Source organism: Martes martes (genome assembly GCF_963455335.1).
Source record: "Martes martes genome assembly, chromosome: X".
Lineage (NCBI taxonomy): Eukaryota > Metazoa > Chordata > Mammalia > Carnivora > Mustelidae > Martes > Martes martes.
In genome coordinates, this window is record NC_137897.1 from 82,787,216 (window position 1) to 82,811,064 (window position 23,849).

At 45.7% G+C, this 23,849-nt stretch overlaps 1 protein-coding gene across 2 annotated transcripts; it reads left to right on the forward strand.

Moving 5' to 3' along the window:
• The first annotated feature begins 871 nt into the window (after positions 1-871).
• On the forward strand, positions 872-21,727 carry PRPS1 (phosphoribosyl pyrophosphate synthetase 1). 2 transcript variants are annotated; one of them, XM_080831293.1, is made up of 7 exons: positions 872-1,125; positions 12,126-12,309; positions 13,273-13,371; positions 14,431-14,555; positions 17,479-17,652; positions 19,759-19,918; positions 20,644-21,727. In XM_080831293.1, the coding sequence occupies exons 1-7, from the start codon at positions 1,004-1,006 to the stop codon at positions 20,734-20,736; spliced, it is 957 nt and encodes a 318-aa protein (XP_080687419.1). In that variant the 5' UTR covers positions 872-1,003; the 3' UTR covers positions 20,737-21,727. The 2 variants fall into 2 exon arrangements, with proteins under 2 accessions (XP_080687419.1, XP_080687420.1); XM_080831294.1 differs by lacking the exon at positions 13,273-13,371 and having other exon boundaries at positions 879-1,125.
• Positions 21,728-23,849: the final 2,122 nt, after the last annotated feature.

Below are 23,849 nucleotides of genomic sequence, written 5' to 3' on the forward strand. Positions count from 1 at the left end.
CAACATGCAGATATGACGCTGAGGCTCACATGAGGCAGAAGACCAAAAACTAGGTTTTCTGATTCCTTCCGGGCTCCTTATTTCAAGTCCCATACATATATACATATATTTTCTCTCCTTTCCAAGGGTTAGCTAAATTAGACCTTTATCGCCAGGGTATTTTGGAAAATCCACACCCCTTCACTTGTTTGAACACACTTGGTCCCATCGCCCAAAACAAAACACAACTTTCTCTAGCCATGGCTCTGGATGATGGAGGTGACGTGCGTTCAGCCACTTTCCAAACCTTGAGACTTGTCTCCCAGGCAAAGGCAAAACAGCATAGTTGCAAAGGGCAAACACGCCCGTTGGATGCACCTGTGCCACGGGTGTCTCTCGGTGCTGGCGACGTGTTTTATATCACCCCCGCCCTTATAAAGAGATAAAAATCACGTTCAGAAACAGGCAAACTTCTGCTCAGAAATCTCCCCTTCATTCTGACAAACTGGCTGCCATCCCGATCAACAGATTTTCTTAAACGGAACTGCAAACCAGAGCCAGACTTACTCTCTGCTGCCAAAGGGGATAAATAAGCGTGCCTGAATTCCCGCTTGCGAGCAAGAGCTGGCACGACGCGTCACCAACATCCCTCCACCCCCCAATCAAGCATGGTTCAGTTTAGCGCTCGGGAGCCAGCGCTCCCCTACAGCCTAGCTGCAGGGGGCGGGGCCGTGCCTTAGCCTCGCCCTTTTCATGGCCTCCAGCCAACTGGAGGCAGGCAGAGCTGCTGCGAGAAACCCGCCCCTCGCTCCCGCTCAGCTAATCGGGGCGGCGGGGTGGGGACCTCCCCGCTGACCCCGCCTCCCCGGCGCTTGGCAATTTAGAGCCGCGCGCCGGGCGGGAATGTAAGATGGCGGAGTAGCAACGCGAAGCGGTTAGCACTGAGTCTCTTGGCCGACTTCGGGTCCCGTCTCGGCAGCAGCAGTGATCGCTGAGCGGAGAGTGCCTAGGGTAGTGAGCCAAGATGCCGAATATTAAAATCTTCAGCGGCAGCTCCCACCAGGACTTATCCCAGAAAATTGCTGACCGCCTGGGCCTGGAACTAGGCAAGGTGGTGACTAAGAAATTCAGTAATCAAGAGACCTGGTAAGGGCGAAGTTGGGACCCCGACCGGCCTCACCTGCCGGGGCGGCGGGGTTGACGCTGGGGGGACAGAGGGTAGGGGGAATGGGGCCGCCGCGGGAGTTCTGTGCGACCCGGGTTGGGGGCTGGGGTAGGGGAAGGGGCAGCTCCGTGGCAAGCGTGCCCCGCGGGTTGTTTCCGTTATGTTACCTCTCGCGGGAGGGTCACGTTCATTCTCACCGTGCGGTGGGGTGGAGTCAAGATGGAGCGTGAGGCAAAGCTGCTGGGTTTGAAGGCAAGGGCTGGAGGACCCAAGGTGGGGACAGCCGCTGCCTAGAGCGACGGAAAGGGAAAGACGCTTAGCCTCAGCCAAGGGGACACGTGGCTTTGTCGCTTCGTTGTTGAGCCATCCAGACAGGACTGGGTTCACTTTAACTCTTGGACCAGCTTTCTTGGGAGAACCTTACTGCGTACTGAGCCCTCCCGGTGCTTCTCTTAGAGTCTACGAAGCAGCTTTTCAATTCGAAATGGTGTCGGTCGGGTTTTGTACTGAGGGAAATTGACATTATGTACCGAGGGCGCCAAAATTATTACTAAGGACTTCCGCTGGATTGGCAGGCGTTGGCTTTTCACATCTTTAGCATCACATCTTGAGAAGCGGAGTTCTGTTGAAGTTAAATCTAGCTGCTCAGTTAAAGTGGTGCATCAACTCTGCATCCTGATTGCCAGCATCTCAGCTTGAGCCATCCAGAAAATGTTAGGTAGGGAACCTTAGTTCTGGAATCCTTGACCTTCCCCAGTGCAGCTACTGGTACAGATGGTACATACAGAAACCTATTTTTCAGTTAGCAGACTCTATCCTGAACTTGTCCACTTCCCTTGGCCCCCGTAGAGAATTTAGGAAACAGTTTTATTATCCCTGAGTGTTAAGATAATGGAGGAGAGATAATGGAGTGGAAGACCGGAATTGCATAGTGCATTGCAGCTTGAATTTTTTTCATTGCCTTGCTAATTAAACTTGCTCCCTCCCCCCACTTTCAACTTCCTCCTGCACCTTGGGGGCCATCTTAGAGATAAACTTAATTACCTGATCCTTCCACCAGAATGTAGAATCTTCTGGTTCTGATATTCATACTTTGTGTTTCTTTGCCCTGTTGATCAAATCAGGACAGTGCCCACAGCCTCACGGTGCGCAGTCATCTGTTAAGGGAAAGTTTACTCCAAACCCAAGGATCAGTTAAATTAGTTAAGGTTGCTTGCAACATTTATTCCTAGATGCCTTTCCTTTTTGCTTTCTTTAAACTTACTACCCTAATGTAACTCCCTTATCCTTCCTAGACCTGCTGATAAAAGCATTCATGTGTAGTGGACAGCTTCCTTCTGGATACTTACTGTGCCGCTGGTTGTGATGCAGATGATAGTGCAAACACTGACACAGTCTGTAACCAGGCAATAGCTTAGTCAGAAGAGGCTGGCCAAGCTGCTGTCTTTGGCTGTGACCACACCATTATGACACCATAATAAGAAGACATTACAGGATCAGACTTTGCCAGTGGCAGTATAGGTAGGGGCCAAGAATGATTTTCATTTAGAGGGGTTTTTCTGGCCCCCTTAACTCTGGTTGTTAAATTCTTTTCCTACCCTTCTAGGAAAAATACAAAGACTTTATTTTTCTTTGTGTTAACCCTTCACCCTCTACCTAATGCAATATCCTAGAACCTGAAGCTGTACTGGGAGACAGGGAGGGTGAGAACAGTTTAGTGTTCTGACTCATCTGAATTCATCAGCAATCCCAATCTACTTCGGCGATCAGGCTGGTTTCATTTTTAAACAGCTGAACAATAGCATGCTTGAAAATCCTGGCTAAGATTAAGCCCAGCATGGAAAATTGCTGACTGGTTTGGTTTCCCTGTTTCAGGCTTAATCATTAGCTTTTTGGTTCCTTAGATGGTCTAAAATCTTCATTGAACATAATGGACTATGTTACCTCTGGAGCTTCCCCCTCTTCATGCCCCCCCACCTTTGGCTCTTCTGCATGACTCCTGGGCTCTAAAGGACATGGACAGAGCAGCTCAGTGGGTACTCTGGGTCATCAGAGAGGGAAACTGCAGAGCCCAGCCTCAAATGAGCCAGTTTTGCTATCTGTACAATTTGGCAGAATCTCAGGGGTTGGTGCTCTTTTGAGCAGAGTGGCTTTTCTCGAGTCAAGATCATCCATTGCTATCCAGTTATATAGGAAACATGCATACATACATACATACATGTAGGTGGGTGTCTCACACACACACAGGTAGATAGGAGCGATTAGAAGTTCATGCTCTGGAATCAGAGAACCGGCATTTGAAATCTTTGCTTTTCTTTGCCCCAGTAATGTCATCTGTAAAGTAATATCTATCCATGGAATTATTGTGAAGATTAAATGAGATAGGAGTAAAGGAAAACACTGTCCCACACAATAAATGCACGGTGAATGTTGATAAGAAGTGGAAGTGATTATATGCAGAAAATGTGGAAAATACAGAAGAGGACAAGGGGAAAAAATACATCCCAAATAATCCTAGCACCCACGATCACCTGTTCACATTTTCATATATGACCTTCCAGATGTTTGTGTGTGTTTAAGTACTTTTTCAAAAATGTAAGATATTTGGGGCACCTGGGTAGCTCAGTCATTTAACCATCTGACTCTTGGTTTTCAGCTAAGGTCATGATCTCACGGTTGCATGATCAAGCCCTGCACTGGGCTTTGTGGTCAGTGTGGAGTCTGCTTCAGATTTTCTTTCCTTCTCACTCATTCTCTCTCTCAAATAAATAATGAAATCTCTAAAAAAAATTTGAGGTGTTCTAACTTTCATCATGTAGCAGTATTTTTTGAATAATTTATCCCCTTAATATTTAGTCCACATGGTTTAAAATAGCTGTAGAGTCTTGTCTTATGGTTTTATCATTATTTTAGATAACCAAGTCCCTGCTAGTAGTTATTTCCCATTTTTTATTAATGCTTTTATATGAAAACCTTTGAACATAAATCTTTGTCCATTTCTTTTTTTTTTTTTTTTAAGATTTTACTAATTTATTTGACCGAGAGAGAGAGATCTCAAGTAGGCAGAGTGAGAGGGGGGAAGCAGGCTCCTCACTGAGCAGAGAGCCGGATGCGGGAGTTGATCCTAGGACCCTGAGATCATGACCTCAGCTGAAGGCAGAGGCTTAACCCATTGAGCCACCCAGGCACCCAGGCTTTATCCATTTTAATCCCCTCAACCCTGCTGAGAAGTTACTATCCCCATTTTATGAATGAAAGAACTAAGATTCAGAGGTTAAGTAATTTGCCCAACTCTAGGTATTACTGTTTAAATTTTTTTTTAAGATTTTTATTTATTTATTTGACAGAGAGAGAGAGAGAGATCACAAGTAGGCAGAGAGGCAGGCAGAGGGGGAGGGGGAAGCAGGCTCCCCACCGAGCAGAGAGCCCTATGTGGGGCTCAATCCCAGGACCCTGGGATCATGACCTGAGCCGAAGGCAGAGGCTTAACCCACTGAGCCACCCAGGAGCCCCTACTGTTTAAATTTTTGCTGATAAATTATCTCATCTGGCTTTTAAAATTTTAGTATATTCCAAAGTTTTGTTTGTTTGTTTGTTTGTTTTTTACTCTCTTCAATAGTGATAAGGACCTTTGGTTTATTTCGTTACTTTGGATAGGCTGAGAGGGGGAAGACTAACTTCGGTTGCCTAGGATTTTCCTAAGAACCATATCCCCTGGTTAGTTAATCCCTTGCATTTTGCACATGCCAGTGTCTCCATCTGAATTCTTGAGATTTTCTTTTTTTTTAAGATTTTATTTATTTTAACAAACAGAGATCACAAGCAGGCAGAGAGGAGAAAGCAGGCTCTCCTCGGAGCAGAGAGCCCGATGTGGGGCTCGATCCCAGGACCCTGGGATCATGACCTGAGCCGAAGGCAGAGGCCCTAACCCACTGAGCCACCCAGGTGCCCCTGAATTCTTGAGATTTTCTTAAGACTACTACTTGCTTTCTAGATTTCAGTTGATTTCCTTCTGTGTAGCCTTCCGTACTAGTTGGATGCATTTATGCCTGATGCTAAAGGAAAAGTAAAGGAAAAGCTAGTTTTCTCATTGGATGGACATAGCCAGTCTGGACACACTAGGAGATTGGGAGAACGATTGGCCCAAAGCCACTTGGAAAACACGCCATTAGCTAGAGGGAGAGAACATGGGGTGTTACCCTTTAAATTGCTAAACCAGGTTTTTCCACCTGATAGAGTATATTAAGAGCAAACAGGTTTTAGGCACAGCTGTTCTATCATCAGTCACTGCCTAATTTATCATCTCTTTGACTTAGAGGAAGCCATAAGAAAAATACTAAGATTTTTTTGAGGATTCCTTGAACTGTTTCTTGACCGAGCTGTATAATCTGAGTGTAGGTTGCAGGCTTTTTAGGCTTTATGAAAATGTGCACTACAGTACTACTGGAGGGAGGGATTGATCTTAATTTAGGGAGATCAGTTATGCACAGTAAAATAAGGCAATGTCCTACTTTACTTGCACCACTTCATTTTGATTTATTTATTTCTTTGAGAGCAGGCTCACAAGAGTGCATGAGTGGGGAGAGGGAGAGAATTCTTCTAGCAGATTCCCCACAGAGTGTGGAGCCCAGGGCTCCATCTCACAACCCATGAGATCATGACTTGAGCCGAAACAAAGAGTGGGAAGCTCAACCGACTGAGCCAGCGAGGCGCCCCTGCACCACTTTATTTTGAATATTGTTTAATAAAGAAAATTTCCAAGTTACTAGATACATGCCTGGTCATAACACCTGTCTGTGCTTGAGGGTAAGTTTTAGTCCTGAATTTGGCTTTGGGAAATGGCTGAATGGCTGAACAGCTGGGTGATACAATAACACAGAAATGTTCCCAGCGATTGTGCAGGGTAGTGAGCTGGTGCTTTTATAAAAATTATTTTTCAAACCTCTGATGTTAGAATATAATTTCTAAAAGAATCACCTCTACCAAAGTATTATATTCAGCAAATGGTCCTGATGTGTAAGTTGGCAGTGATCATTTAATTTTACAATTCATACCTTATCTGCTTCCAAAAAATGATATGAAGCGTGTTTCATGATGTGTCACATGTCACGTGTGTCACACGTACAAAAGTTTCACTAAATAGATGCATTAGAAGCCTTCTAGAACAAAGGACTATCATAATCATGCCAAGAATTTGGCATAAAGTGATTGCTGAAGTTCAGTGTTAATTTAACTGTATCCCTTGGCTTCCTGGCAGCCAAAGGGATAAAGACATATGCAGTGGATCATGTAGTTTTTATTTTCATAAGATACTTTAGACACCACCAAGCACAAAATTTTAGGAATTTTATGGATGGGATCCTTAAATAACGATATTGAGTAACACAAGGAACAATGTAAGCAATTTTGTGGGTATTTTTAAAAAAGATGTATTTACTTATTCCAGAGAGAGAGAGAGAGTGCCTAGAGAGCCAGTGGGGGTGGGGGAGAAGAGGTGGTAGGGGGAGAGAGAATCTTGAGCAGACTCCCTGCTTAGCATGGAGCCCAGCACGGGGTTCAATCCCAGAGCCCCAAGATCCGCGACCAGAGCTGAAGTCAAGCGTCGGAGGCTTAACGAACTGAGCCACCCAGGCGCTCCTTTTAGGTATTTTTAATATTGACCCCGGTAACTGAGGCATTTTTGAAGAGAGACGGCATCATGGTCTTCGGATATTGCTTTCTGGCCTTACTTGAAAATAAGAAACCTTTGAAATAGAGACTTAGCCCTTCTCTTAATGCTCTCTTGGACCAGTTGTTAAACTGCTATTCCCCTAGCTTCTCATCAAACAACCTGGATCTGGTTGAGTGAATGTCTGGACCACGGATGATATTCTGTGTTCTTGACTGAAATAAGAGCCATAGGCCTCCCATATCAGTTGTAGAGACTACCATTGACTTTATTGGAAATCACTGTGCCTGACTTTGGTTCTACTCCTGGGAAATGAAGATCTTAGTCAATGGGGTGATGTGGTGTGGGGCTCTCACCATAAGAATTTTGAGTTTTGAAGTTGCTCAGATATTTGAAGTACCGGGTCAAGACCCCGGAATTGTGCACCATAAAATGTAGAAGGAGCTCTTGTAGCCTGGAACTTCTCACAGGGTGGGCAGTGTGAGTAAAGGAGATGTGAGAAGTCTCTTTAAACACCACTGCCTGTTACAGGAGACCAGCACATGGTCTCCTCCGGGAGGTGTTATTCAGCCTTGTCTGCTTGTGGTTTGTAATTTTTTTAATACTCTTTTTTTATTTATCCCAGCATATCTCAAAATAGGGTAGTTTTAACACTTAATTGACATTAAAATTGAGATACGTTTTTCCTTTTTATTTATACCATCCTTACAGTAGAGTGTGTATTTTATGCTTCTAGCACATTTCAGTTCAGTTCCTCACACTAGTCACATTTCAAGTGCTTGGTAACCACACAAGTCCAGTGCCTCCCAGACTGAACGGTGCCATTCTAGGACCTACACTTTGGAAACGTGGAAGTTGCTCTCCCAGAAAGCCCTTCCTGGCTCTCTCCTCCTTGTCCATTTGAATTTTTGAAGAGTGTCTTCAGAAAGCAGTTTTGGCATTGGCATAGTTAACATTACCGACAGAGTCTATTGCTTTTTAAGGCTGATCCTGGTGATTAATAGATGGCAGTTCATAGGGCATCTGGGTTGGTCAGTCGGTGAAGCGTCTGCCTTCGGCTCAGGTCATGATCTTGGGTCCAGGGATCCAGTCCCACATGGGGCTCCCTGCTCAGTGGGGAGTCTTGCTTCTCCCTCTGCTCCTCCCGCCGACTCGTTCTCTCTTTCTGTCTCTCTCAAATAAATAAGATCTTTAAAAAAAAAAAAAACTAGCAGTCGGTTAAGCTAAACCAGGGTCCACAAAATTGCCATATTGTTCATTAGGTTGCCTCTTGTATCAAGATTGCAGGATCCTGCCATAAAATTCTTCGTAACTCTCCCCGCTCTGGTGGCCCCAACAGGTTGTGGTTCTACCCAAAACAAAATCTCTGCCAGCTGGGTATCTATCTGTGGAAAGGGTATGAGCAGATTTATCAAAATCCTAAAGAAACAGGTTGGACCCACTTGCCTCTAGTGTGAAGTGAGTTACTTTGTGAGGGATGATGGAAGCCAGGCTTCTGAATCTTCTCAGTAGCGCACCTGCAGAAGGTTTGCATTCTGACTCAAGTGAGTGGCTCTCAAGGGGCAGCCTAATCCTGGGGGGTGCTTACTAATTCACTGTGTCCAGAAGAGCACAACAGATCTGGTCCCTGCCTTCACGGAGCTTGCAGTCCAAGGGAACAGACGACCATTAACAAGTGGGTAAAAAATAAAGCAGTAACAAGTCATGATAAGTAGTAGGTTGTGAAGGTAGTAATTGGGGAGGGTCACTTTGTTAGGGAACATTTCAAACAAACAGAAGCAGAATAGTATAATGGTCTCCTCCAGTGTACACATCACCTACCCAGAGCAGCAGTTATCAATTACTGGCTTTAATCTTGTTTCATCTATCAATCTCCCCTTCCACACACCTCCCCACAATTATTTTGAAACAAACATGGATGTTCTATCCTATCACCCATATGTTTTTCAGTAACCACAATACCATTTTCTTGCCTAAAAAAATTAACAGCACTAGGGGCGCCTGGGTGGCTCAGTGGGTTAAGCCTCTGCCTTCGGCTCAGGTCATAATCTCAGGGTCCTGGGATTGAGCCCCGCATCAGGCTCTCTGCTCGGCAGGGAGCCTGCTTCCCCCTCTCTCTCTGCCTGCCTCTCTGCCTACTTGTGACCTCTCTCTGCCAAATAAATAAAATCCTTTAAAAAAAATTAACAGCACTAGGGTTCCAAATTTCCCTGTTTTGTAAATGGGGGGGGGCTTGTTTTCTTGAATCGGCATGCAAATGAAGCTCATATAGCACAATCGGTTGATTTTATTTTTTAAGATTTTTTATTTATTCATTTGAGAGAGCAAGTAAGAGCACAAGCAGTGGGAAGGAGGGAGAAACAGACTCCCCACTGAGCAGGGAGCCAGACAATGCTCGGTGCAATCCCAGGACCCTTGGATCATGACCTGAGCTGAAGGCAGAGGCTTAACCAACTGAGCCACCCAGGCACCCGGTTGATTTTTTTTTTTAAGTCACTTTTAATCTTTTGGTCCTCAGGGAGGTCACTTTTTTTTTTAATTAAGATAGTCAGAGGAGACACTTTGATTGAAGACCTGAGAAATAAATGAGCTGCTCACAGAAAGACCATTCCAGGTAGTGGGATGAAGTGCAGGGCACTGACGTGAGGAGGGATGGATGCAGGGAACTTAGAGGAAGACAGACCATGTGACTGCCGCATAGTAAACTAGGGAGAAGATATTTGGAGAAGAGCTATTTATCAAATCAAAAAACTGAGTTTTCCAGATTCCCTTACCATATTAACATAGTTTCTCAGAACATAATCCAACTGGACGAGACTCTTAAGACTTCATACAGAAATGCCTTGTTTCTAGTCACACTTTTATGACCTCGACATTCATGGAGGACCACAGTGATGGTTCACCTAAGTCCACACAAAGTGGCGTAATGCCCTTTGTTGTTAAAACCAAATTTCACAGCAGTCGTAGATTCACATGTAATTATAGGAGATGATACTGAGAAATCCTGTGTACCCATTTCCCAGTTTTCCCAAGTCTCCCAACCAGAGTTCTTCCAAACTATAGTTTTTTGGCAAAACTGTAGTGTTAATGCGAGAGGCATGATACTGCCCTTGAGGCAGTCAAGATACAAAACCATCCTGTCACCGCAAGACTCCTTCCTGTTGTAACCACACCCACACTTCTCCCTCTGTGTAGTTTCCTTAGCTTGCTTTTGTCTGCCTTGGGTATCTCGCTGATACTGGCCTCTTAAAATGTAAAATCCGTTGGAAATATTCCTGCCTCATCTGTGTCCTGGAAAAGATGGTGCACAATTTGTGTTCATTCTTCAAATGTTTGGTAGAGCTCTCCAGTGAAGCTGTTTTCTGGTTAGTCTTGCTAGAGGTTTATCTTTTTTTTTTTGTTTTTTCAAAATTTTTTGAAGTTTATTTAACTAATTTCTATACCCAACATGGGACTCAAATCCACGACTCCAAGATCAAGAGCCACTGAGCCAGCCAGGTGCCCCGAGGCTTACCGGTTTTTTAATTCCCCTTCCCCCAAGAGCCAGCTTTGTGTTTCATTGGTTTCTCGCTATTGTTTTCCTGTTTTCAGTTTCACTGACTTCGCTCCTACGGTTATTTTCTTCTGCTTACTTTGGGTTTATTTTGCCCATTTTCTACTTTATCGGTATAGGAACTAAGATTATTGATACTGATTTTTTTTTGCTTTTTTTAAAGGTTATTTATTTATTTGAGCTAGGGAGTCATGAGCAAGAGGGAGAGGGAGAAGCAGACTCCCTGCTGAGCAGGGAGCCCCAGGTGGGGCTTGATCCCAGGACCCTGAGCCATGACCTGAGCCAAAAGCAGACACTTACCTGACTGAGTCACCCAGACGTGCCTTATTGATATTGATTATTGAGAAAATAATGCACTTTTAATGTGAGGATCCCTAGTATAAAATACTTCTTGAATTCAGTGCTTGAAGGTTTATCTCCAGATACTCCAGACCAATGTGTTTTCCTCTTTGTTCTGGCTACCAGGAATCTCAGCCTCCCTGTTCTCATTGATTTCTGGCTTGATTTTTACCATTAGCGCTTATTTTTCTTGCTTTGTAATATAAACTAATCCCATTCTTTTTAAAATCAACCATCGCTTGGATTGGAAAGGAATAAATATTAAATAATTATCTTCTGTATCAGCTGCTTCTGGCAATGGAATTACCTCCCGTTGAAGTTTTGCTCTTGATCGCTAGAAGTCATCAGCTCTCTGGCCTAGTCCTGATTGATACACACTACATACTGTACACACATATCCGCAAATAACCCCCGCCGCCCTTGCAGGTTTAATTCGGGAAGTGGTGTTGCTGTGAGGTGTCACGGAGGTTATGATTTTTTAATCCTAAGTTATTCTTGGTAAGGATCCAAGCGTGGCTGTTAAAACTTTCTTTTTATGGTAAAGTATAGCCCTACTCCATAATTCCTGTGGAATGTTTTTTAAACAAGACTTACTAATTGGACAGAATATAGTTAGCATAAAATGGAGGCAAGGGCCACATCTGTTTTGTTCTCCACGTGTCTCTGGCACTTAGCACAGTGACTGGCATATGAACATGGACTATTTGTTGAGTGAAGTGCCAGTGTGGTAGATGTATTGGCTTCCATAGAAGGCATCATTATGGAACAGTAGTGACTCACTCCTTACGTGATCCTTCTGCTTTTGTTCTGGGTGGATTGTGACAGTCACAGATTTTGTATCAAATTTGCATTCACATGTCCTGTTCCTCTGTATAATGAGATACAGGCAGCTCACTGAAATTACGTTCCAAGTACTTGTGAGTGCTTTAACCAGTCTTCCTGCCACGTCACATGTAAAAGTAGCTATTTGTATGGCATACTGGAGTAAACTGAGGCAGTAGACTGTTTCCAGTACAGGGGCTCCTCCAGGGGCTCTCCCAAAGTGAGGGGACTCGTGTCCACATGACCCCCACTGGGCTGTAACTCATGAACAGCACAGTAGTAGGGAAGGTGTACTTTTTAGACCTTGTTGTCCACAGAAGTGTATTATAGTGCTTTAAAATCTCTTGTTTTTTTGTGGCCCCTGGGTGGCTCAGTGGTAAAGCCTCTGCCTTTGGCTCCGGTCATGATGCTGGAGTCTGGAATCAAGTCCCACATCAGGCTCCCCGCTATGCAGAGAGTCAGCTTCTCCCTCTCACCCTCCCCCGCCATGCTCTCTCTCTCTCACTCTCTTGCTCTCGAATAAATAAATAAAATCTTTAAAAAAATTTTTTAAATAAAATATCTTCCTTGTTTTTGCTTTCCTTCCTTTCTCGTTGTAGTGTGGAGATTGGAGAAAGCGTACGTGGAGAGGATGTCTACATTGTTCAGAGTGGTTGTGGCGAAATCAATGACAATCTAATGGAGCTTTTGATCATGATTAATGCCTGCAAGATTGCCTCAGCCAGCCGGGTTACTGCAGTCATCCCATGCTTCCCTTATGCCCGACAGGATAAAAAGGATAAGGTGGGAGCAGAATCTCCTTTAAGAAAAAAAAAACTTTTTTTTTTTTTAATCATAAGAAGCACTTGCCCAAAGTCACAAAAACTCCTTAATCCTCAGACCCATATGTAGAAGGTGTATTATTTTTTTTTATCACATTCTCATAGCTATCACCCAGTGTTCAGAAACAATTGACGTGGGGTTGGTTTATATAAATCACACATTCGTAGTCTGTATTTGTTCCGCCTGTTCATATGCGACTTTCAGTTAGCTCACTGTGACTTTTTAATTACGTCAGTAGGACTAAGCACCAGCTACTGTGGAGGAGAATTATTTTTTAAACTCTAGTAGCTCCTCTGGGACCCTCTTGGGGTTCTAGCTGTGACCTCTTCATCAAACTTGGAAGTCGGTTACACGAATGCTTAGTCTCATTACACACATACACATCTCACCTCATTTGTCTGCTGTATTAGAGGCCAAGGTAATACACATAAAACTTTGCAGGACTGTTGTAATAATCGGTGCTTAGATTTTGCATACAATGTCTGGTAGAAGGCCAGATATTTTTATTCTGAGAGAGTATAGTCCTCCCACAGAGTAAAGCGCAAGGCCTTTGCTCTTTTATAGTGCAGCAGGTGTACTTGCCTGTTTTTTTTCTTAAGTCTGCCTGGTTTAAATAATTGAGCATTGCAACACTCGATAGGCTGAAACTATGCACATTGAGTTAAGAAAACAAAAGGTAGAAAGGTATTTTTCTTTTCGGAAAGCCTATCCTGATTTGGAAAAGTGATACTCCGCTTACTATTCAGGCTAGACTGTGATCTACTCATGAAATCAGTGGCCATGGCACTTTCTATGAATTTCCTGGCAGCACAGTGCCTTGAACCTAGTAAATGCACATTAAAGGGATACTTCTCCAGCAAATGAATTGTTTCTCAAAAAGGCTTTTTTGGTTTTTTTGTTCTTCTTTCCTCCGCCTCCGTTTAGAGCCGGGCTCCAATCTCAGCCAAGCTGGTGGCAAATATGCTGTCCGTAGCAGGCGCAGATCATATTATCACCATGGACCTGCATGCTTCTCAGATTCAGGTATCTGGAAGCGAAATAGTGGGCAGTAGAAAGGGGGTTGGGGAGGAGAGAGCTGATAATGCTGGAGACCGCAGAGAAGCAAAAACCTGCCCAAGTGCCGCTCAGATTAACCAGTACACTGACACCGCCGCAAGCACACTCACCTTCAGTGTACTTCCTGACCTTGGTCTCTGCGGTGGATGGATAGGGGAGGCCGGCTGGAATTTGGAGAAAGAGCATTGGGTTTGGGTTCAGACCTGTTTTGAATATTAGCTCTGAAAGTCAGCGGCTTTGTAACCTTGGGCAGGTTATTTTAACTCCTCTGAACACACACTGCATTGTTACTGTGAGTGCGAAATTTATGGTGGAACACGTGGCCCAGGACAGGTGCTCAATAAATAGAAACTCTTACTGTCATCATTAAATTGAGAGCCACAGCTATCGGAACCTACTTCCTAGCATAAACCCAGAGAAAGGGGAGTGGAATACTACCTTCTGTTTTGTACTATTTAAAGGGACTTTCAGATCCTCCTTGGAGGCTTGTGGCAATCCAGTGAGGTACCGGGGAAGGTGATTCTACCCATTTCGTAGAAGAGGAACAGATTTGTTGAGAAACACAACTAATTAATAGCAGCTAGTATTAGAGTTAGTCTTTGTGACCATTTATTATTATAAATACATTCCACTAGCTTCTCTAACTGGTTTAGCAGTTAGCTCTTGCTCCCTAACAAACCAGCCCAGCATTTAGTGGCATAAGGCAGTATGACCTCACAAGTCTGCACGTTGACTGGTCTGTCCTGGTATCGGCTGAACTTGACCATTCTTCCCAAGGGCTCCCTTATGTCCCCTTCCTCAGTTGTGGGTTAGCTGAGGGCAGGCCTTGCCCATCTTGGCTGGACTCTCTTGTGCCGCCCAGGTTTGAGGAAGCCATTTTTAGTCTCTTCCACCAGGCATGCCTTCCAGTCTGAACATTACAGGAAGATATTCTTTGGGCAGGTTATTATTAACCTCTTTGTATTGGTCATTTATAAATGGAAGTGCAGAAAAACAAAGCAAACATGACTCAGCTTCTTTCCACAGGGCTTTTTTGATATCCCCGTGGACAATTTGTATGCAGAGCCAGCTGTCCTGAAGTGGATAAGGGAGAACATCTCTGAGTGGAGGAACTGTACTATTGTCTCACCTGATGCTGGTGGAGCGAAGAGGTATGGCTGGAATGCATATTATTCTCAAAGTACTGGGGAATTCGTTCAGACAGTTGTGTCAGAAAGTGGTATTTTTCTTTCTTTTTTGTAAAGATTTTATTTATCTGAGAGAGAGAGATAGCGAGAGAGAGCATATGGGTGGGGGAGAGAGGGAGAAGCAGGCTCCCTGCTGAGCAGAGAGCCTGGCCAGGGGCTAAATCCCAGGACCCTGGAATCATGACCTGAGCCGAAGGCAGGTCTTAACTGCCCCCCCCACCTGCCCCGCAGGTGCCCCAGAAAGTGATACTTTTCTAGCAGGTGACAGTTTTTAAGTACAGTTGACCCTTGAATGACATGGGGGTTCGGGGTATCGTCCTCCCCACCCATGCGGTCAAAAATCCACATAGAACTTTTGACCACCCCAAAACTCAACTCGTGACAGCCAACTATTAACTGGAAGCATTCCCAATAACATAAACAGCTGATTAACCCTGTTGTATTTTATGTGAATTACATAGTATATTACAAGAAAGCAAGCAAGAGATAAGAAAATGTTACTGAGAAAATACGTCTTCAGTACTCCACTGCACCAATAGAAATCGGCTCTTAAGTGGACCTGCACAGGTCAAACCCATGTCTTTCAAGGGTCAGCTCTACTTCAGAGTGGCTGGAGCTGGAGCACAGGCTGGGCATAGTTTTACTAACACTCTTTTACTGGCCTGAGTCACTGCCTGAAAGGCAGGGCAGCACAAAGGGGGCCCTTAAGTAGTTACCGTGTTGTAGGCTTGACTGAAACCCATGAATCAGCTTGGCACTGCAGAGCTAGCCACACCACTGGGAAGCGATCCAGAATGGTGGGAAATTGGGATTTGTAATGAATGGCACCCACTTTCAAACTACGTGCTATTAGTAGACAAGTAGGCGTTTTCCGTGCCTGATGATGCCGGTGGTTAGACCATTTTCATTCTGGCACAAAGATATTAAGCAGGAAGGAAAATAAAGTGGAGTAACTTTATTTAAAAACAAGACCTTAACATTTTAAACAAACTGATTGCCAAGGATTACCAGTTTGGGGGCTTTACAGTTCCCCTGGTGCAGACTAAGAGCTCTTGATTTCCTTGGTGTATCACTCACTAGTAATGCATTCAAAAGGATGACACGTGTTCTTCTTGTTGGTGGAAATAGAATGAAGAAGCTACAAAACACAGATGATTAGGAAAAGCTAATTCAGATCCTTCTGAAGCCACTCAAATTTTCAGTGACTGTTTCTCAACAACCTTATTATTTCACTAACTTCAGCAGAACCGCCAAACTGAGAACTTGGGTTCCGTTATTCAGCCAGAGGCATGGCTTCATGAGTGCCACGTAATTGCTAGTTAACCATCTGTAAAAGCGGTGCGCCTAAGAAGCATCCCCCTACTGGTAGTTGTCAAACTTGTCTTAACTTGTTGGCCAGTATTTTCCCATCTTGCCATGGGACTTAGAAAATAGTCATGTTTGATTTAAATAAATAATCAGGCAAGCTTTTCTTTCCAAAGTTGTGTACAGGAAAACTGCCTTCAGTAGGTGACTCTTTTGTGTGTGTGTTGATAATGTTCTTAAAGCAGTGGAGTGTTTTCAGAGTGAGTGGCTGTTATCACTTCTGCCTTGGCAGGGTTTTCGGAGTAGGTGGAGATCCCCCGTGTGCTGTTGACTTGCACAGTTTCTCCCCTCAGGGGTGTAGGGAGTGACTTTTCCAGCCCTTCTGCTTTGTCGGTCATTGATTTTGTTGGCCATCAAGTTTGGACGGTCAGGGACACTTGAGCTAATTTGATCATGCATTTATCTTGGATAATAAATGTTCCAAGCAGATGGGTTATTCTTGGTGTTCCTCTTGCCCACCCAGTAGTCACGGAGAGCACAGGGTGTGGTCCCTAGGTCAGGGTACAGTTGCCATCTAGGTTGTGGTTCAGATCTTCTGTGTTCTCTGTGACAGGGTCATGCATTCTCCCCTATCCAGCACAATACCAGTCACGTGACCATAGTCACAGCAGAAACCGGGCATAATGCTCTGGTTGGATCAGTGCTGCATTTAAAAAAAAAAAAAAGACCCAAGGCACAGGCTTCTTCATGCCCGGGGAGGATGGCACAGCAGACCACGGGCCTGCACGCCATTTACACTGAGCAGCTCGCTGTCATTTACGCTGAATCAGTTTCTGGTTGAGTGAATTATTATACGGGACTTGGTCATTAGAGATCGGTCTTCCCGTCCCACCTTCTAGTTCGGTTTTGTATTATTGTGTAATAGCAAAATGAGACTGACGTTTTGACTTGGAGATACTTCAGGCTGTGTGGCCAGATGTCCAGTTTTCCTGGTTAATTGGTATAACTTTCTTTCTAGCGCTCCTAAAAGGAACTTCCAAGCTTGGTGTCCAGGTACAGTTGACATTGACAGTTGGTGGAGCACTGAGGGGAGTGTGGTGAGAGCACAGGCATTCTGACTCCTCTCCTGCCAGGTTCAGGTTCACTTCTCACAACATCCGCATGTCAAATTGGGCCAATCTGCACTCGCGGCCTTAGTTAATGACGTCTTCTCTCTCTCCCCCTTCTGCTGCCAATCTATTAAATGAACATGCCTTCGCATCCTACTGCTTCCTGGGACTGGTGAGGCATCTGGCTATCCCCCGCTCACTGTAAACCAGAATTAATTATAATCGAAGTCTGACTAATACGCTCATAAACTGCTCTCAGCCTCTCATATGGAGGCTTTAGTCTATAAAACCCACTTTGTGCCTTTGGCCTCTGAGAAGTCAATCAGTGAGAGCTCTTTTCTTCCAGCCCTGGGAACAGTTTGGTTTCAAAGAGTGTTTCCCCCTCCCCCCGCACCTCCCCACCGGAAAACAAGCCCATCATTTAGTCCCTGTCTTTCGTCCTTAGGTTTAACTTCGAACACCCTGTTTTGCAGAGTGACCTCCATTGCAGACCGGTTGAACGTGGACTTCGCTCTGATTCACAAAGAACGGAAGAAGGCTAACGAAGTAGACCGCATGGTGCTGGTGGGAGACGTGAAGGACCGGGTGGCCATCCTGGTAGATGACATGGCTGACACCTGTGGCACGATCTGCCATGCTGCTGACAAGTGAGTGAGGAGAGGTGGGGCCAGTGGTCAGCGGGTTCTCATGGAAGTGAGTCGAGGGGGATGGTAACTAGCTTTGGGAGATTTATCACCCAAGGCTTGAGTTGCAGTGTGTATACGTTGATGAATATTTCCCCCCCATATCTCCTGACTTTATTATGCTAAACCATACAGAGCATAAAATTGGCCATTTTGAACATTAGGTGTACAATTCAGGGCCATTAGTTACATTGGCAGTGTCGTGCGACTGTCACCACTTTATTTGCAAAATGTTTTGACCACTCTGAATACTCGACTTTTTGTTTGTTTGTTTGTTTTAAAGATTTTATTTTTATTTATTTGACAGAGAGAGAGAGAGAGAGACAGTGAGAGCAGGAGCACAAGCAGGGGAGTGGGAGAGGAAGAAGCAGGCTCCATGCTGAGCAGGGAGCCCAATGTGGGGCTCGATCCCAGGACGCTGGGATCATGACCTGAACTAAAGGCAGATGCTTAACAACTAAGCCACCCAGGTGCCCTTGAATACTAGATGTTTGGTAGTTTTTAAAAACAAATTAAGTAGATATGTATGGGCCTGAAAAGATAGGAATTGGCCCTTCGTACAGATTTGAATTGTGTGAGTCCATTTATGCATTTTGTTTTTATAAATACAGTGCGGTACTATAAATGTATTTTCCTTGTGATTTTCTTTTTTTAAGATTTTATTTATTTATTTGAGAGAAAGAGAGCACAAGTGGGGGAGTGGCAGGCAGAGAAAGAGGGTGAAGCAGAACTCCCTGCTGGGCAGGGAGCCTGATGTGGGGCTCAATCCTAGGACCCTGAGATCATGACCTCAGCCGAAGGGAGACAGTTCACCAACTGAGCCACCCAGGTATCCCTTGCCTGCACTGTTCCAAGCTGTGCCTTCACTCTGTTCACTGTGCTGCTAGCCACCAGTCTCTTACCTCCCCAGTCCATCTCTCTCATTGCCTCCCCGGTAGCTAATCTATCTGAAACTAAGGCTAGAACCCATCACTCCTCTCCTTGAAAACCTTAAGTGGCTCCCCATTGCTTATAATCCACACGACTGTGCAGAGCCTTGTTTCTCCTAATTTTTTCTTAACCTCGGGGTATCTGTGCCATGCCCAGGGCCTGGCATATAATAGGGGCTAAGAAAGTGTGGGCTGAGCAATTCCTGATTGGGATCCTGGAGTACACATTGATAAAACTCATATCGTCCTTGTATGATTAAGGTGACCCTAATGCCTGTAACAGATCAGCTCCCTGAAATGTCTGTTCATTACCATGATAGTTTCTTGTTCCTGGCTTACTCTGGTGCAGGTAAGTATCCCTCTTTTCGGTTTTGTGCTGCATCTTTAACATACGGCTTCCAAGATTACCTTGGAAGACATTTCCAGTTTGGCCAGCCAGAAAGAGAAAACAAGAGCATGGAGAATCACCATGGAAGATTCTTCTAAGCCCAGCCAGTGGTATACATTGCATCTGCCCACATTCTGATAGCTAGAATTAAGTCACAGGGCCACTCCTAACTTTGCAAGGGAGGCTGGGAAATGTAGTCCAGCTGTGTGCCCAGGATAAAAAGGCGATGGATTTTGTTGAGCCTAGCAGTCTTTTCCAGTCTTAATTCGTTAATCCGAACCAGTTCAGGTAAGTTCTTAGTCCGGTTATTTCTCTTTGCTATGAACTGAATCATGTCCCCCTAAAGTTCATACACTGGAAGTCCTAAGCTTCCAGTGATGGTATTTGGAGATGGGGCCCTTGGGAGAGGTAACTAGGTTTAGATGACGCCATGGCGGGGGAACCTCATGATGGGAATAGTGCCTTTGTAAGAAGAGACACCCAAGCGCTGGTTCCCCCATGCATAGGTGCACACAGAGGTCATGTGTGAGCACACAGTGAGAGAAGGCAGCTGCCAGCAACCCAAGAGAAGAGGCCTCAGGGTGACAGCTACCTTGTCACCACCTTGATCTTGACCTCTAGAACTGAGAGCAAGATCTGTTTTTTTAAGGCACCCAAGCTGACTAATAAAATCCCCTCCCCCCTAACTCAGGCCCTTTAGTGACAAGTGAGACAAGTGAGAGTAATCCAGAGCAACTCTGCTTTTTCCTCTAGACTTCTCTCAGCTGGAGCCACCAGAGTTTATGCAATTTTGACTCACGGAATCTTTTCTGGCCCGGCCATTTCTCGCATTAACAACGCATGCTTTGAAGCAGTAGTTGTCACCAATACCATACCTCAGGAGGATAAGATGAAGCATTGCTCCAAAATACAGGTGAGGAGGGGACTCTTGCTAAAGAAGTCTCTGAGGTATTTTCAGGAGGCGGTTGCCTGTGGCGAGTTGGGGGTCTGGATTCTGAAGATGTCCTCCTTTGCCCTTAAGGGCTGAGTCTGTCATGAGGACCTGTGACCCCAAAGAAAAAAAAAATCACGCTTAAAAGTTCAGATTGCAAGGCGAACCTCTGGAGGTCAGAGGACTCTCTCAGTGATGGTGATACACACTCCAGTTTGCAAGTCCATGCTTTACACTGTGCGTGTGTCACTCTTAGCTGTTGGCCCCTGCAGACACAGTGGGAAACCTGTGAAGGGGGGGGGTATACCCCTCAGAACTTCAGTGTCTCAGAGCCTGCTGTGGTAACAGCCTAAGTTAATTACCTAGGGTTCTTGTTAAAATGCGCATTCCTTGCCTCCATCTGAGACCTACAAAAAAAAGTGGTCCTGGGACCACTCCTTTAATTCCCCCAAGTAATTAGTTTTAAGAGCTGTTGCGCTGAAGGAACAAGGTCTTGCTTCATTAAAAGTGTGTACACGAATCCCTTGAGTCTCTGAACTTCATATGGAGAAATACTATGCAGAATATAGCTGGGGTGGCTCACGAGGGGACGCAGTCCTGTACTGCGGTCTGAAGGAGAAGGCCCCGTGTGAGGCTGCTCACCAGTGTCGGCCAATGGGTCGGTCATCCGTGTGCCACTAATCTGATGCTCCTCTCGGCTCCCATAGGTGATCGACATCTCCATGATCCTGGCAGAAGCCATCAGGAGAACTCACAACGGGGAATCCGTTTCCTACCTGTTCAGCCACGTCCCTTTATAATAGAGTAACTGCTGAGGCTTTTTACAAAGTGAACCCCACCCCCTTGTTTTCCCTTGGTATTTGATGACAAACTCCACAGAAGGCCCAGCTTGCTCCAGCCAAGCTTTCTAAACCCCTCATCGGGTGTATTAGCATTTCTCCTAAATGTAGAGAAAGACGGATTGAGACGAACTGCTGCGATTTCCACCCCCCCCCAACCCCCGCCTGCATTGTCTCATTCTGGCTTGACGCTGCTTCGAGCCTTGTAGCTTTACCTGTAGCCAAGCAGCGAGATTTCAGGCTCTGGAGGGCGCTGTGCAGGGGTGTTTGAATGTGCCCCAGGGAGGAGGGGGAGGCACAGACTGCTTTGCATGTGAATACTTCAGGGTTTCCTTGGTTCAGAACTCCTGGCAACAGCCACCCCAGTTCCCCCCTCCATCCCCAGCCTGTGACAAGCTCTCAAAAAGTCTCTGTGAAATGACAGCAAGAGCCCTAGGCAGCCCCAGCTTGGGCCGCTGAGTCCTGTAAGACCACTCTCTGGAGGGGGTGGGGGTGCCCAGGGTTGGTTGGGGAGGCAGCATACAGGGCCATGACTGCTTCTTGGGAGGAAAAAGCCTGATCCTTCATCCCCTGCTCGGGGATTGTGTCGCTTGGATTCTCCTTTGTGGCCATTCCTTTCCATTTGGCTTGACCTTCAGCCATCTTGCCCTTCCCCTGGCCAGATGTCCTCCGGGCGCAAGTGTTCCCCGTACCAGTCTTCTGGAAAGCAAAGTCGCTTCCTGCTGCGTAATCTCTGACATTGACACGGGATTATTTTTGCCATAGAGTAATCTTCTGTAGCCCGCTACCACCATGGTAGTAGGTTTTAGGTGGGGTCGTAGTGCCTTTTGATTAATTTAAATATTTCATCTTCCTTCCATCTCTTTGGTCTCTCCAGTGACCTGAGATTTCTGTTAAAAAGACTGATGTTATTGTCTCTTGTAGAGGAAACTAATAAAGTGTCTGTGTGTGATTTGTGGGTCTGTATCGTGTCTGTACCGATCTTTCTGCTGCAGATTTGGTCCAAGGGGGTCTTGCTGCCCAATGATAGCTCTTACTTCCGCGTCTCTAGACTATTAGCTGCATGGTTCAGCCAAGAGAAGACCTTGGCCACAGTTCTGTTCAATAGTAAGACCTTAAGAAATCTAGGGTTTACCGAGAACTACATATGGTGTAACTCTGTGCCTTATGTACCAGAGGGTACATTGCGTGTCAGGCCTGCTGGATCTCTGGTTTCTCCCCAGAGCTGGACATTCAGTACTTTCTCATAGGAAGAGCATAGTTTCTATCATTTATTCATTTGGAACCAATTTTGCCAAATGCAAAATTTCCCTCCATCAGTAGTAGACACACGTGTGGCATTTCATATCAGGCCTCCTAATTAAAAACCGGGGAAGATAAATGTGTACAATTGAAGAATGAATTATAATGCATTCCAGAATGCTCAGTGGGGTTTTTTTGTTTGTTTTGGTTTTGTTTTTGTTTTTGGTGCCTCATCAAATAAGGGTGCCCTTTTTCTTCGGGAGAAGCCACATGCTTCCAGAGCTTTCTGCAGAGCTCAGCACCCCTTTATCTTTGAAGCCTGGTTCTGCTTTTGTTTGCCTCGGTTGCACTTCACGTTGAATATTGGGATCTCAACTTTACAGTGAGTCTTTTGGGGAAAAAAGGGGGGGTTGATTCCAAAGGGACTGAGGTGGGCTCTGAAGTATGTGCCTCTGACCCGCTAGTCCTCATTCACCTGGTCAGGCTGCTGCTCTGGGAGCCACTGATGTGAAGCGTCAGTGCCCTAACCTGCTGATCATGCAGCTTCCTGAAGTACTGGATCAGTGGGTCAGGGCTTGCTGTGTCCAAACATTTCGACTCTACTGTGGGCCCCCTTGGGTCACTCAGTTCCTAGAATGAGGTTTTAAGGTCACTCAGGAGAGGCCCTCGGTCCCCACCTTTGGCCCCTCCGCCTGGGAGGGGGTCAGTATTCAGTCCCCTATGGCACCCAGCCAAGTGCCACAAGCTCCTCTAGGCGGGAGAGCCCCCAAGTTGCCCTGGAAGGCAAGTGGGTCTTCACTAGGGAACTGTGGCAGGAATAGAGGTGGTGGGGTGGGAGGGGAGGCACCAAAGCCAGGATCGGCCTGCACCTGTAAGGGCCCGATGCCTGCTGCTGAGCGATAGGCATCCCCAGCTTCTCCACATCCCTCACCTTCCACCCTCTGAGCCAGAGGAGGGGAGAGGCCTTGGAACAACGGAAACCTCACCTCAGCAGAGTCCCCAAGCTAATGCCTTTATAAGAGATTTCATTGCAAATTGGGGCTACCAATCTCCCTGCCAGATTGGGAATAGAAGCGTTTTCTGCTAGAGAGTTTATTTAATTGGACTGTTAATAGCATGTAGCCCTTGACCTGAGGGTTATTAGGATCATGGAGAAAGCCTGCAGTTAAAAAAAGAAAAACCTAGGGTGCCAGGGTTGCTCAGTCGTTAAGCCTCTGTCTTCGGCTCAGGTCATGATCCCAGGGTCCTGGGATCAAGCCCCACATCGGGCTCCCTGCTCAGCGGGAAGCCTGCTTCTCCCTGTCCCACTCCCCGTTTGTATTCCCTCTCACAGTATCTCTCTCTCTCTGTGTCAAATTATTTAAAAAAGAAAGACCTGCCCCTCTTAGTGATCTTGCCTCCTACTGTCTCTTACTAGCTCTTGGTTGTGGGGTGGGGAAGAGGCTTCTGGGAAGCGATCTGGGTATTGGAGGCACACCCCCAGAAAGAACTTCGGAAGTAAGGATGAAGGAAGAAGGTTCTGCCCTGCTTTTGGGCCCCCCATGCAGACTAAAGACCACTGAAGGAGTAAATGCCCTACTGGTGAGAAGAGCCATTACATTCGGTTAGGAGGGAGAAGCAGCCTCCTACCTTTCAGTGGGCACCTCTAGCCTCCCGCCAGATGCGTCCTCCAGGGAGGCCAAAGCGCCACCCACCTCCGCCCATCACATGGTAACAGCTTACCAGAGTCCTCTATACTGCCCTCAATAGCTGCAAATGGGAGAAGGGAGGATTAGAATTAATACAACCATGGGGCAGGAACATACTGGAAGTTAACTGACACCTCATTTTCA

Excerpts from the sequence above, each read along its gene's own strand:
- PRPS1 (XM_080831293.1), top strand. The coding sequence starts at position 1,004 with ATGCCGAATATTAAAATCTTCAGCGGCAGCTCCCACCAGGACTTATCC. Across the intron at positions 1,126-12,125 it reads TTCAGTAATCAAGAGACCTG|TGTGGAGATTGGAGAAAGCG; the intron begins GTAAGGGCGAAG and ends TTCTCGTTGTAG. Across the intron at positions 13,372-14,430 it reads TGCATGCTTCTCAGATTCAG|GGCTTTTTTGATATCCCCGT; the intron begins GTATCTGGAAGC and ends TTCTTTCCACAG.